Genomic DNA, 13,137 nt, shown 5'->3' on the forward strand with positions numbered 1-13,137 from the left:
AATTGGACCCTAAACCAAAGTGTTACAAAAAGTTACGATTTGCCTTGAGATTTTTTTGTCAAGTGCACTTTATTAGTGCACTAGTGAATCAATCACATTTAATTCTACTGTGGTGCTGATTTGGCTGTGGTAAAAGTGCACTATTTAGTTCATTGAATTGTTGGAGGATGTGTTTCTGAAGATTTGACTTGTGAAATGTTGTTCTACATTTCTGTATTTTTATTTTGTGATTCATTTTGTAATACTTTTGTTCATTGTGTGATTTTCTAGTGGCTGTGATCTACAGGCGATACATTTTAGAGAGTTTTCAGAGAGGCTTTTATCATGCTGACAGCATGCTCTGCGTTAGTGTACTTAGACTGACAGCACAGTGAAACCTCTCTTGGTCTGTTGTGTCTCTGCATTTGTCCCTTTTTAGCCTCACTACTACAAAAGCTTATGTAAATCCACAAACTTACACAATACATTTGGAGACATTTACAGTTAGACATCAAATTTACTGCTGTGAGTATTGTTCCTCTTATTGTGGATAATCTCTAGGTCAGGTTTTTTTTTTTTTTTTTTAAGGACTATGATAGTTTTAGTGTTTAGGCTGTTTATTTGTTGAAAATCTGTCAGTTGTGTTTGGGGTCAGACAGTAAAATATAGGGTAAACATGGGGTAAGATGACCCCCCACCCCCCACACACACCTTACATTTTTTCTCCTGACGATAGATGACACAAAAATGTCTACGCTATGTCTATTTTTTTCATTTCATCTGAATATCAACATACAGTCACAATTAGTCAGTTGAAACAGTTTTGAGGTTAATTGATCAAATTGTGTGTGATATATAGTGATCTATGACATTGTATTATGTTGAATATCAAAGTTTTTGTGTCTATTTGTTAATAAGGGATTTTTGGACATATCAATGTTAGTCCCCACTTAGATCTGTGGAGTAAAAGTTATAGTTTTTATTTTGAAGTAAAAAGGTAAAATTATACCTTATATACCCCCCCAATCAACATCAAAATGTATTCAAGATAATTAATAAAATAAAAATAAAATAAATGTCATCAGACATTTGTTTTGCAGGTGCTTGGGACCTAAATGAACAAGCCCAAAGGGTTCTGTTTGACAATGCTCTTCAGGTTTAAAGTTTACATTGCAGATGCTGACAGATTTTGGCTGTGCACACTGGAACAGCTAGCAAGATCAGAATAATAATAATTAGCTATTATTTTATAGTCATTGAATTGGTCAAAAACAGTGGTGAATGTGGCCTATGAAAACTCAGTAGAGAAATTATATTTTTAAAAATTTGATGTAGAGTATATTTTGAAACAATTTGCACCCAGAAATACAAATAGTGTCAAAGAAAACAGCATGTACCTGAATTAAAAGTGAAATTTTGAAGTAGAAAGACTTCTAGTATTTTTGTAAAACATACTCGATAATATTTTTTTACAGTAAAGCTTTTCCTAAATCGTTCAGCCCTAAAAGGATTGTGCCGTTTAAAAATAGTTTTCAGAAAAACGAAAAAATCACTTCACTCACTCTAGAATTATTAATTCTAATATCACAGTTTATATGTCAGTTCTTTCCAATATAGCATCCAGCTATATCAGTCTATATTGGTAGTTGCCGCTCATTTGCAGAAAGTTTCTTGCATCAATGTTGCTCATGCCGTAAATCAGCAACACTCATTGAAAACGAATGACTTCCGGTTGTTTTATCTCAGAAAATCGCCCTGTGTGTGAATACTGTAGGCGTTGGACAGACCGCTGAGAGCATAGCTTTTTAGATTCTGCATTTAATTCCTGCAGCGACGGCATCCAACCAGGGAATCTGATAAGCAGCAGGTGGCAAAGGGGATCTTAAATGTTATTGATTGTTATGAAGAATGAGAATTAGCCATAAGGTGTTCTCCAATGTGTTGTGAGCATTTAAGTTTCAAAAGCAGATGTGAAGTCACTTTTAATGTAGAGCTGTGAAACAGAAGTATTGGTCGTTCTGAAATAACGAGTAAAAACTCAAGGGCTTGTTTCTTTTAAGCTCTGAAGTACCTTAAATGATGTTCATTAAGGCAGACTTTTAACACAATTAAAAGTAAAATAAATTAACAAAAAATAAGCCTCATTTTTGCTGCAATGTGACATGATTTTATAATGATTATTTCCATCATACTTTTCAATGGTTCGTTTTTAATGAAGTAGTTGTGGTAGAGGGCAGCCTGACAGCAGTTGGTATATCTCGTCCCTAACAATGTGTCACAGGTTTTTCCTTGTTAGCTTGTCTGTGCATCTAACACACACACACACACACACACACACACACACACACACACACACACACACACACACACACACACACACACACACACACACACACACACACACACACACACACACACACACACACACACACACACACACACACACACACACACACACACACACACACACACACACACACACACACACACACCTAATCAGTAGTCTATCTAATGTGTCTTCCTGATGAGATGGTCTGTGTTGATGTGTCATTTTAGAGAGCCACGGATACTCGGATAGGTGTGCCTACGAATTGTAAGTAGTCCGTTATGGCAATTTGTTGAAAGAAGACTTTGAGGTCTGTGATTAAAGAAAAAGTTTACTTTTTTGATTAAAAAAAGGTCATTCATTGGTTATTGTTAGCACATCAGGCGATTTGATTTATACACTTCTAGCTGATATTGTCCTTATTTTAGCGTTCGACATGACCAAAATCGTTTATCAAAGTATGAGTCATTCAATTTTATATCACAGTATCCATATACCATATACACACTACCTCGTTCAAAGCTTTGTGGCCAGGACGATTTTGTCTGTACGATCACCAAGCTCACCAAAGATACATTTATATTTTCAAAAATACAGGAAAACTAGCCTAGAAATCTATACGCACCCTACCGGCAGCAAATGTAATTTGCAGCCAGGGTAGTCTAGTAACTAGCATATTTGTGAACAAGAAAAAGTGAAGTGGGGGGAATACAGAGCCTTGTGGTACACCGTTGTTGATGGCCAGAAGGTGGGAGGTGAACTTCATCTGCCTTGTAGAAAATCGAGCAGCCAGCAGCACTTGGCTGGCTTAATGCCCATTTTTCTGTTTAAGAAGGTGGATGATATTGAAAACAGAAGAGAAGTCAAAGAACAGGATGCATGCCTAGGTGTTTAGTGTCTTCAGGTGATGTAATGTGCAGTGTGTCAAAGATGCCAGGTCAATGGCATTCTCCATCAATATACATGAGTGGGCGACTGTTTTCAAATGCAAACTCAACTTTGAGATTTCAAAGGCGATCCTGAGGGTAAATGTGGTTCTTCTGCCAAGGGATGTTCAATAGGAGGCGTATATAAAAGTATAAAATATTAACTTATTAAATAATTCAGTTTACGCTCTTGAATGCAAAATAATTTGTTTAACAGCCTTTCTCTTTGAGTTGGTTTTCTTGTGTATTGGGATATACTTGTTTTGTATTTCGCCCATATCATCTGTATGGAATGATATATTTGCTATAGCCGATGAGACCTAACGCTTGTTAAATTTTTCATAAGATTTACGGTTGTGGAACTTGCAGATACAGCAGATTAACTCTATTATTCGATCCATGTTTGTTTAGAAGTTTTCCTCTGCTTTGTTTTCAAAGGTATGGGCTGTTTGAAAAGCAGCTCGCACTCCTTGAGGAGACTGAAGGAGGCTTCGATCAGTTCACAAGCAGCTATAAGAGTTACGGAGTACAGCGGATGCCAGACAACAGCCTCGTCTTTAAGGAGTGGGCCCCGGCAGCTGAGGTTCTGTTCCTCACTGGAGACTTTAGTATGTGTTTTTCTCATTCTAAAATCTAAATGTAATGTAGGTGTATATGACTGCACATCAAAAATAGTGATTATTTTAATGGCTTACAATATTAAGCTATACTGTACTAGGCTTAAAAAACAACATGGTTTTATGTAAATAAGGTAAAATGTTTTATTTTCTGATTTTTTTATATTTAGTTAAATTAAAAATGTAATATACAAGTATATGACTTTGTACATCAAAAATTATTATTTTAATGGATTAAATATGTGACCCTGGACCACAAAACCAGTCATAAGGGTACATTTTTTGAAATTGAGATGGCCCCACTATTAGGTGACCTTAACTACTATGTACTTACATCAAAAAATAAGTACAATGTACTTATTGTGTTCATATTGTATTGCAAAACACTTGTGCTGATATTGAGGTGGGATACGGGTAAAGTTAGGGACAGGTGTGGTGGTATGGGTAAGTTTAAGGGTAGGGTTAGGTGGAAGGGAAGTGTCAACAGTGTAATTATAAATGTAACTACAGAAATTAGTTACAGATGTAATTACATGCAGGTATTGTTTAAAATGTAAGTACAATGTAAAAACATGTATGTACACAATAAGTGCATTGTATCAAATTATTAATTAAAATGTTAGTTAAGGACACCTAATATAAAGTGGGTCCATTGAGATTTTATACATCACCTGAAAGCTGAATAAATAAGCTTTCCATTTATGGTTTGTTAGGATAGGAAAGTATTTGGCCGAGATAAAACTATTTGAAAATCGGGAATCTGAAGGATCAGAAGAAAAAAAAATCGAAATATAGAGAAAATCACCTTTAAAGTTGTCCAAATGAAGTCCTTAGCAACGCATATTACTACTAATAATACATTTGTATATATTATATATGGAACATGATCTTTACTTAATATCCTACTGATTTTTGGCATAAAAGAAAAATCGATTATTTTGACCCATAGAATGTATTGTTGCTATTGCCCTAAATATACCCATGTGCCTTATGACTATATGCTTAAAATGCAACACTCAGTTTTATGTAATATGTGAATAATAAGGTAAAATAGTAACTATTTAATAATATATATATTTGACTATGTATTAAAATTTGTGGTGGGCATAGATAAATTCACTGTAATCTTGGAATTAATCTAGATTAAAATGGCTCATTTGAATTCTGCCGAAGGCATTCAGAGTATCATGAGTATCGTTTCAGATATTTCAGTATCGATATTTTTGACAACACTAGTAGGCATACACACAGGTTCGAAGACTCGTTCTCTCGCCCCCTACGGTGCAATTCGGCTAGGTATAGGCCTACATTCGTGCTAAAATATCAAGGTGAAAGTCATCATAGCTTGCATAGTATAGACCCAGCTCCCAACTTTGAGAATAGATTAATGGCGATATTTTTTTTATCGCCCGATAAGAGTCTCACGTTAATGCAGCACGTTAACACCGATAACGGCCCACCACTAGTTAAAATACATTTAACTATGCTTCAAATGCAACACAGTTTTATCTAAATAAAGTCAAATATTTAATTTATTTTCAGATTGTGTGCATTATATTAGATATTAGAGCTTTGCCAAACAATTTTTTAGCTTTGTCACATTTCATAATTCAGAAAGTTTTGTTATTGTACTGATATTTTGTTCCACTGCAGAATTCATAAATCATACAAGAGTTAGTCTGCCTATTCATCTATATCTTGTGTCAATTTGTAGTTGACTGTTTGTTCTGTTTGACAGATAAAAATGTTTCATCTTAAACTAGATGAAAGAACATTGTGTTCAGGTTAAGACAAAAAGAAGAATCCCTTCAAGGTTATCTGAATTGCCTACAAGACCAAATGCAGTCAGTCAGTCACTAAGGGCCTTTCTTTTGAAATCTTTTGTTGTCAAAAGTCTGGCATAATGATTTCTCACCAAGAAAGTGCATGAATGCAGGATTTGAAGGCATTTGCTTGTCTTTTCTAGTCATTAGGAAGTGCAAGTTTTTCTTAAAGAAGTAATGAGCAGACTTTACAGACTGCAGGCCAAATTCTATAGTCTTTGATCACATGGCAGAACTTGCATTGCTTTTGAATAAACAAATGATTGTTAGTTTTTTTTTTTTCAGAGAGAATAGAAAATAATTAGACAACAAACAGATATGAATCACTATTACTATTGTTCATACTAGTGTTGGGGTTTGAATGAGCTCCTAACCCTCATATAACCCCAATTTTTTTTTATTTGGCATACAACTTGTCCAACAGACATGCATTATAACATGTTTTTTAAAGAGTTGTGTGCTATTTCACTGTAAAAATAGAAAATACATTTTGTCCTGGTTCGCTTAGCATTCACACTGTAATTTTTAAGACCCAACATAAATATACAAAAACATACACACACACACTCCAAAAAAATAAAATAAAAGACAGAACTTAAAGGGTTAGTTCACCCAAAAATGGAAATTAGTCCATGATTTACTCACCCTCAAGCCATCCTAGGTTTATATGACAATCTTCTTTCAAAGAACACAATCAGAGTTACATTAAAAAATGTCCTGGCTCTTCCAAGCTTTATAATGGCAGTGGATATATAAATATAGTGCCATTATAAAGCTTGGAAGAGCCAGGACATTGTTTAATATAACTCTGATTGTGTTCGTCTGAAAGAAGAATGTCATATAGGTTGTATGTTATCGTAACATATTGTTTTAGGTATTACAGTATGGCATATTGGTACCTGTTGGTACCAACTTATGAAGTGATATAATGTCAATGTACCAAACCAAATTCTGCTTGTTACCATAAAATGTGTTAACCAGCATAATAATACATGAGAAGAAACAAAGCTATTTATATTAAATATAATCATCATTTTTCATTGTTAAAGGCACAATATGTAAGATTTTTAGATTAAAATATCCAAAAACCACTAGAATAGTGTGTACTTATAATATCCCAAATGTTTCCAACAATGGTTGAAATAGCAGATTTCTCTGGAATTAAACAGTGTTACGGACCGTGTCCTTGCGTCGCCTGCTAATGACGTCATAGCCGCGCTACCCTCAGTTTCCATAGAAACCATGGGAACACCAAAGACGCTTTAATATAGTATGTATTTTCTTAGACAGGCGAACATCTGTTTGGATATACATTTATCAACAGAAAACGAATCATTGTTATTCAGCACAGCACGGTTAGTCTTACTGTTTGAATCGCTTGTTTTCTTGATTCACCACGCGTAACGTTTTTACCATGCCTCAGAGACAACACTTGACTTTTGTCAAGTGGCTAACAGCATAATCAGAGAGAGCTTTCTCCATCATACAATATATTTTAAAATTGAATTGCATGTCATTTAGTCATCCTGTTTTTATTATTATGACATTCTAATATCGATCTACTGCAAAGTGCAACAAGTCTCTCATACCAGCACTGTAAAAAAAAATCCCCTAAAAAAACGGTAAATCTCCAGACGGATTCCGTCAAATTACAGTACAAAACCATTTCACAAAATTACATGCAATAAACCGTCAAAATACAGAAAATATTTTAAAGTCAGAATTAATCAAATTACAGTATATTGCTGTTAATAATCATTTATTCAACTGTGGAAAAACTGATAAATTATGTAAAATTACACATAAATCAACTAATTTTCAAGTTAATCTCTGCAAATTTAAGGTTTTTATGAGTTATTTTATAAACCTGCTCTGTCTATCTACAGTAATTTACTTTTAAAATATAGGTTTTCCATGTACAATAACTAATAAATCTTTTATAAAAAGGCAGTAACCACATAAATTAAAAAACAAATGTTTGCATATTTACAGTATTAATCTTTATTTTTACAGAACCACTCACAACTTCAACCTCTAAATTAAGGCCTACTTATACATAACAAATAGCTACCTTTACAGCCAATTTCTGTTAAATTTACAAAATATAGTACAGAATATATTTGATCAAAGGAACCTGCACATTTACAGTATTAGTCATTTTACAGAACACATTATTTTTCAAGTTACTTGAATTATAGTAAATACAAGTTTAGTATATCATTTAGAATATCAAAAAAAAAAATCTACATTAAAAGACAATCTTTATCTGTATATCTTTATACTCTTTGCAGTTATTATTTTATACATTTACAATTACATTTTATCCAAAGCAGCTTACAAATTAAGAGTATGGAAGTAGCAATAAGTGCAGTGACAATTTCTAGTTAGTCTAGCACAGTTTTTTTTTTTTGTTAAACAGAAAAGTGCTAGTTTTAATGTGTCAAGCCAGTGACTAAGAGAGCATTACAATAGTCCAATCTGGAACAAAAGCTTGGATGACAAGTTGTGTAGGATGTTCCGATAGGAATGGCCTGATCATCCCAATGCTGTAACAAGGTAAATCTGCAAGATCGGGCAGTTCTAGCAATGTGGTCTGTGAAGTTTTACTGATCAATTATAACACAAAGGATGGGCTGGCTGAAACCATGAGCACTTCCGTCTTAGCAAGGTTAAGTTGAAGGTAAAGGTCATCCAGATGAAGGTCGGAAATTTCTATCAAGCAGGCTGAGATGTGAGCAGCTACCGGCTGATCATCCGCCTTGAATGAAGAGTAGAGATGTGTCAGGATAGCAGTGATAGAAAAAGCCATGTTTTCGAATGATTCTAGTTACAATTACAGCAAAAATACTCTACAAAACAGCTGCATGATAAGATGTAAACAAATAATTTGTTGAATGAGAAGAACAGTGCTATTCCACACCTGCATTACAATGCTCATCTGTTGTAGATCTCCAGTCTTTCCACATGACCTGAAATCACAAAAAATAAACATAAAAAATAGGTCTATTACATTAATTAAAATGCCAGCTTATGTTTTACTGAGACAATGCAAAACCTCAACCTACTGTGTTCTGGAAGCTGAGCAGGAAAGGCCAGTTATATTTTCAGCTGCTGTGTAGTTTTAACTACATTTATAGTTTTTATAATTTAAGTTAAGTCATATATAACGTTAGCTGCATAATATTGCTATCTAGGGGTGTAACTGTCAATTAATCTGGATCGACGCAATTTTCACAACCAACTAACGTTATCCAATGTATCCCATGATTCAATGTGCAATGACAATTTCCTCAGGGCATCAATATATATATATATATATATATATATAATTTTCTGTGTTTTACTCTCAATGCCAGTTATGTGACTGAACACCGTTTGGAAATGTTAACAATAGCTTTTAAACAATCAACAATACAAATGTGCAGCCACACAATATAAATATAATAAAATGAGACTCTTACCTTAGCCAGTGATCGGTTGGTGTGATGTCCGCTGACTCTGCTTGTAAAAGGTCGCTGTAGTTGACGAAACATTCTCGTTGAAATGGCACGTTATTTTTCCCTCACGATTGCTTTACACCGCAGTATGCACCGCAATCTCACGATCCACTTCACGAGCGTAACGTTAGCCTAAGCCTAAAATAAATTCAAATATCGCGCCCTAACATCGCTGTACCTCTGGCTCCGCGAACTGTGTGGGCCTGACTACCGGAAAATTAACCGGCGGCAAATTTGAATCTGCGTCCGCGTCGAAAGCTGCGCATTTGCAACTCAATTAGGAAAACCATAAAATGTACATGAATAATAGATGTGGTTAGGAAATTTAAGGGAGAATTAGTCTGTGCAAAAAATTATCAAAATTAGCATCTTTTTGCAAGACATTAGTAAAATAAACAATATATAAATTTATAGTACACTTAAGCCTATAGCTTACTATGTGTACAAATACTATTATTTAGCCTAAAAATCACTTTAACCAACACATTATCTTAAATGGGAAGAAAAACATGTTGAATGACTGCTGATTTCTGTAATTAGGCCTATACATTTGTTTCCTTTTTTCTATTTTTACAGAAAAAATCTGTAAAATATTAATCAAAATTGTATGTAAAATTACACATTATTCTGTAAAAATACAGAAAATGTCCTCTTAAAAACTGAAATTTGATGTAATACCAAAATACAAGCAATTCCCTGTAAATTTAATAGTCAAAATTTAAATTACAGTAAAATCTGTAAAACAGGCCTTTAATTGTATAATGACAAAACGGTAAATTTCTGTAAAAAAAAATACAGCCCATTACCTGTAAATTTAAATTTATTTTTTACAGTGAGCCACTGAGTGAATGCACAGAGTAACGTTATAACATAACATAACACTCAAATGTATTTAGTATGATTGTTTTAACCATGTTAAACAGCGCTGCATTACCCCATATAAACAATGAAAAGAGTGGAAGCGGCCGACTGCAGTGTAAGCATAATAAAAGCTCCAAGACCCGTGTTTCACGCAGGTGTCTCTCATTAGCATTCGCTCCCAAGGGCTCTCTGATTCTTTCTTCTTTAGACCACCGTAATATTAATAAAACTTTCATACATTCGCTCATTCATGAACATGATTCCTGCCTGAGACAGTCATATTCGTCCCATCGACTGTGGAGGTGAAGAGTCAAGACTACAACTCCCATGATTCCACTCATTCACGGCATCATAAAGCTACGCCTTTGTTTTGAAAAAGGGACCTCTAGCAGCGAAACGTACATACTGTGCCTTTAATTATATGGTAATTTGTAGTTTTTACTTGCAGAAACCATACATTTTTCAGTATTTTACAGTAAAATTAAATATAACACAATGTTAAACCATTTACATTTTTCCGCCATATATGGTAAGTTAACTAATTAACAGGTTTTTACTGTAAAAATTCCATATAAATTTTGTATAAAGAAAGTGGATTTTTCTCAGAGTTTGAATGTAGGATTTTTATCTGGGGTTTGATAAATGGACAAATGTTGTCTAGATTATCTAGACTGTTTAATTAATTTAATTGTGCTTTAGCTATTAGACATGTTTGCAACAACAACAACAAAAAAGTAATCTGTTTGCACCATAAAAACCCTTTCCGACCCATTTTGTAAATGGTGTCAAATTAGGCTAGTCACTGAAATAGGAATTAACTTGAATCCATCTGCCCCAAATTTACATTTAAAGTCTGATGTTCCGAGTCGTGGGGCATTTCATTGGTTATTTTCAAGTTGGAGGTGCAAGAACTATGAATGATTTACCAATTGATTCGTTTTTTTTGTCTTTTTTGCAATGATTCAGAACACCTTAGGAAAATCAGAGGAACACACTAAAAATAACTTGAAACATTTTACCAAACGCATCACACTGTCAAGTTTTGCACACACTAGAACTATTCACTTTTTGTCAGAATATGTGAAAATCTAGTTTAGATGTTGTTCTATATTGAATAGGGAAAGTTTTTAACTGTAACTCCTTCTTTTTAATAGATGACTGGAATAATTTTTCGCATCCCTACACTAAAAAGGAGTATGGGAAATGGGAGCTGCACATGCCCCCAAAAGAGGATAAAACACCTGCTGTCACTCATAACTCAAAGCTGAAGGTGAGCAGACACATTTTCTGGTTTGTTTACTTCATTAGCCTGAATGAGGCGCTGAGGTATTATGAAGCCTTTATGCACTGTCAAGATGGATTTAATATTCACCCGTTTTATGGATGGCGTGTCAATGTTAAAGCTTCAGGAACAGCTGTGACTTTCAAGCCATCTGAAGCTCTTCAACAGCATATGTTTTTAATAACGCCATTCCAATTTGGAGTTTCACACCCATGAGGCTTAAAACACAGAGCTTTAATTTTAAACAAGTCGACCAGTGGGGATCGGTTGCACTCCACTCGGGTATAGGTTGTACATTCAATTAAAGTCAACAAGCTGAATGGATTTTTTTTTATTTATTTTTTTTACACACATTTCTGATATTATTGTGAACGATTCATCAGTGCACGTTGTTCTAAAGAAAAACAAATTTCTTTGTAATATTGCATCAAAATGTAATAACTTGCTTTGCTATTTCCATCATCTAGGCCATTGGTTCAATTACATAAGACTGTCCAAGATAAAGAAAAGCAAAAATGTGTGACACTTTACGATACGGTTCGATTAGTTAAGCCGCGTTTCCACTAGAGCTGCAACTAACGATTATTTTTTCTGTCGACTAATCTAACGATAATTTTTTCGATTAGTCGACTAATCTAACGATTATTTTTCCGGATTAATCTTATGATTCTTTTTTACTGATTATTGTATTTCAAAGAGGGTAGTGAATTTGTATATTATTTTAACATGAAATCAATGAATGATGACAATATTAATTGTATTTCAGAAAGGGTAGTGTACATAGTATGCAATTTTGTAATGAAATATATGAACACAAGAAGCTTTTTAAACATAATATATAATGATACTATTCATCATAAAATGTATACAGAGTAGGCCTAATTAGGAAAAGTTGTTTACTATAGTATGATTTACTTATTGATTTGTGTCTATAGTAAACGAAAATGCACTTGTATTTATCTGCAAAAGGTTCACATACAGGAGCTTTCAGCATAGTTTTAATATAGTATAACTAGTCGTCTATTTTGAAGATACATGTGCATAAACAACGACTAAAGCTGCCAGAAGTTTTTGCCCAAACTTCAGAGACACATTTAAATGATTAAAGCTAGAGGCATATCTTAACTTTAATGTTACTTTAATCATGCAAACTACCTATATACAGCATGTTATTATGCATATGTGTTTGGGACAGAGGGGAACCAGGTCGCATTAACAGGAGATATATGCAGCCCATAATAAATAAAAGCACGAGACGTACTGGGGTCGGAGAAGAACCCCGGAAAATGTGACCGTCTGTTGCAATACACGCGCCACGGTTCAGCTGCGCGAGAGAACACTGGCAGCAGGGTTGCCAGGTTTTCACAACAAAACCCACCCATTCGTTACTCAAAACTAGCCCAAAACAAGCCCAATCGCGTTTCGGGGAGGTTCTCTGGTAAACATCGCGTTCGGGGGGTTAAATATGTGTGTTTTTTTTGCAGGGCTGCCTGCTAAAATTCTCATTCCCGGGGCTAAATATCACATAGTTGGGATCGCTTCAACCCGCGGACATGAGACACAGCCCGCGGCAACAGTGTAGAAGTAGCCCAATTCCGCGGAAAAAAACGGGACTTGTCAACACTGATTGGCAGTGTGAAAGCTCCCGCCTCCACGCGCACAGCTCCTGCTCTGCCACCGCGCGCAGTGTGAAACCGGCATTACAGAGCGAACAAAGCACAGTTTTATTCGGCTTCTGTTTAAAGTACTCCCACACTTTTGAATGTCGCGGTCTGGCTTTATATGATAAATGATGATTTTCACTATGCCCGGGAGCAGAAGCTGCC

General features: G+C 34.7%; 1 protein-coding gene across 1 annotated transcript in view; it reads left to right on the forward strand.

Annotated features, from left to right (window-relative positions):
• The window catches only part of gbe1b (glucan (1,4-alpha-), branching enzyme 1b), a 203,341-nt gene that overhangs the window by 23,465 nt on the left and 166,739 nt on the right, over window positions 1-13,137 (forward strand). The window contains exons 2-3 of the mRNA XM_079823996.1: window positions 3,670-3,839; window positions 11,184-11,299. Of these exons, the coding sequence (XP_079680122.1) occupies window positions 3,670-3,839; window positions 11,184-11,299 (286 nt within the window). The remainder of the gene's footprint in view (window positions 1-3,669; window positions 3,840-11,183; window positions 11,300-13,137) is intronic.

The sequence above is a fragment of the Gobio gobio genome, assembly GCF_949357685.1.
Source record: "Gobio gobio genome assembly, chromosome: 8".
Classification (NCBI taxonomy): domain Eukaryota; kingdom Metazoa; phylum Chordata; class Actinopteri; order Cypriniformes; family Gobionidae; genus Gobio; species Gobio gobio.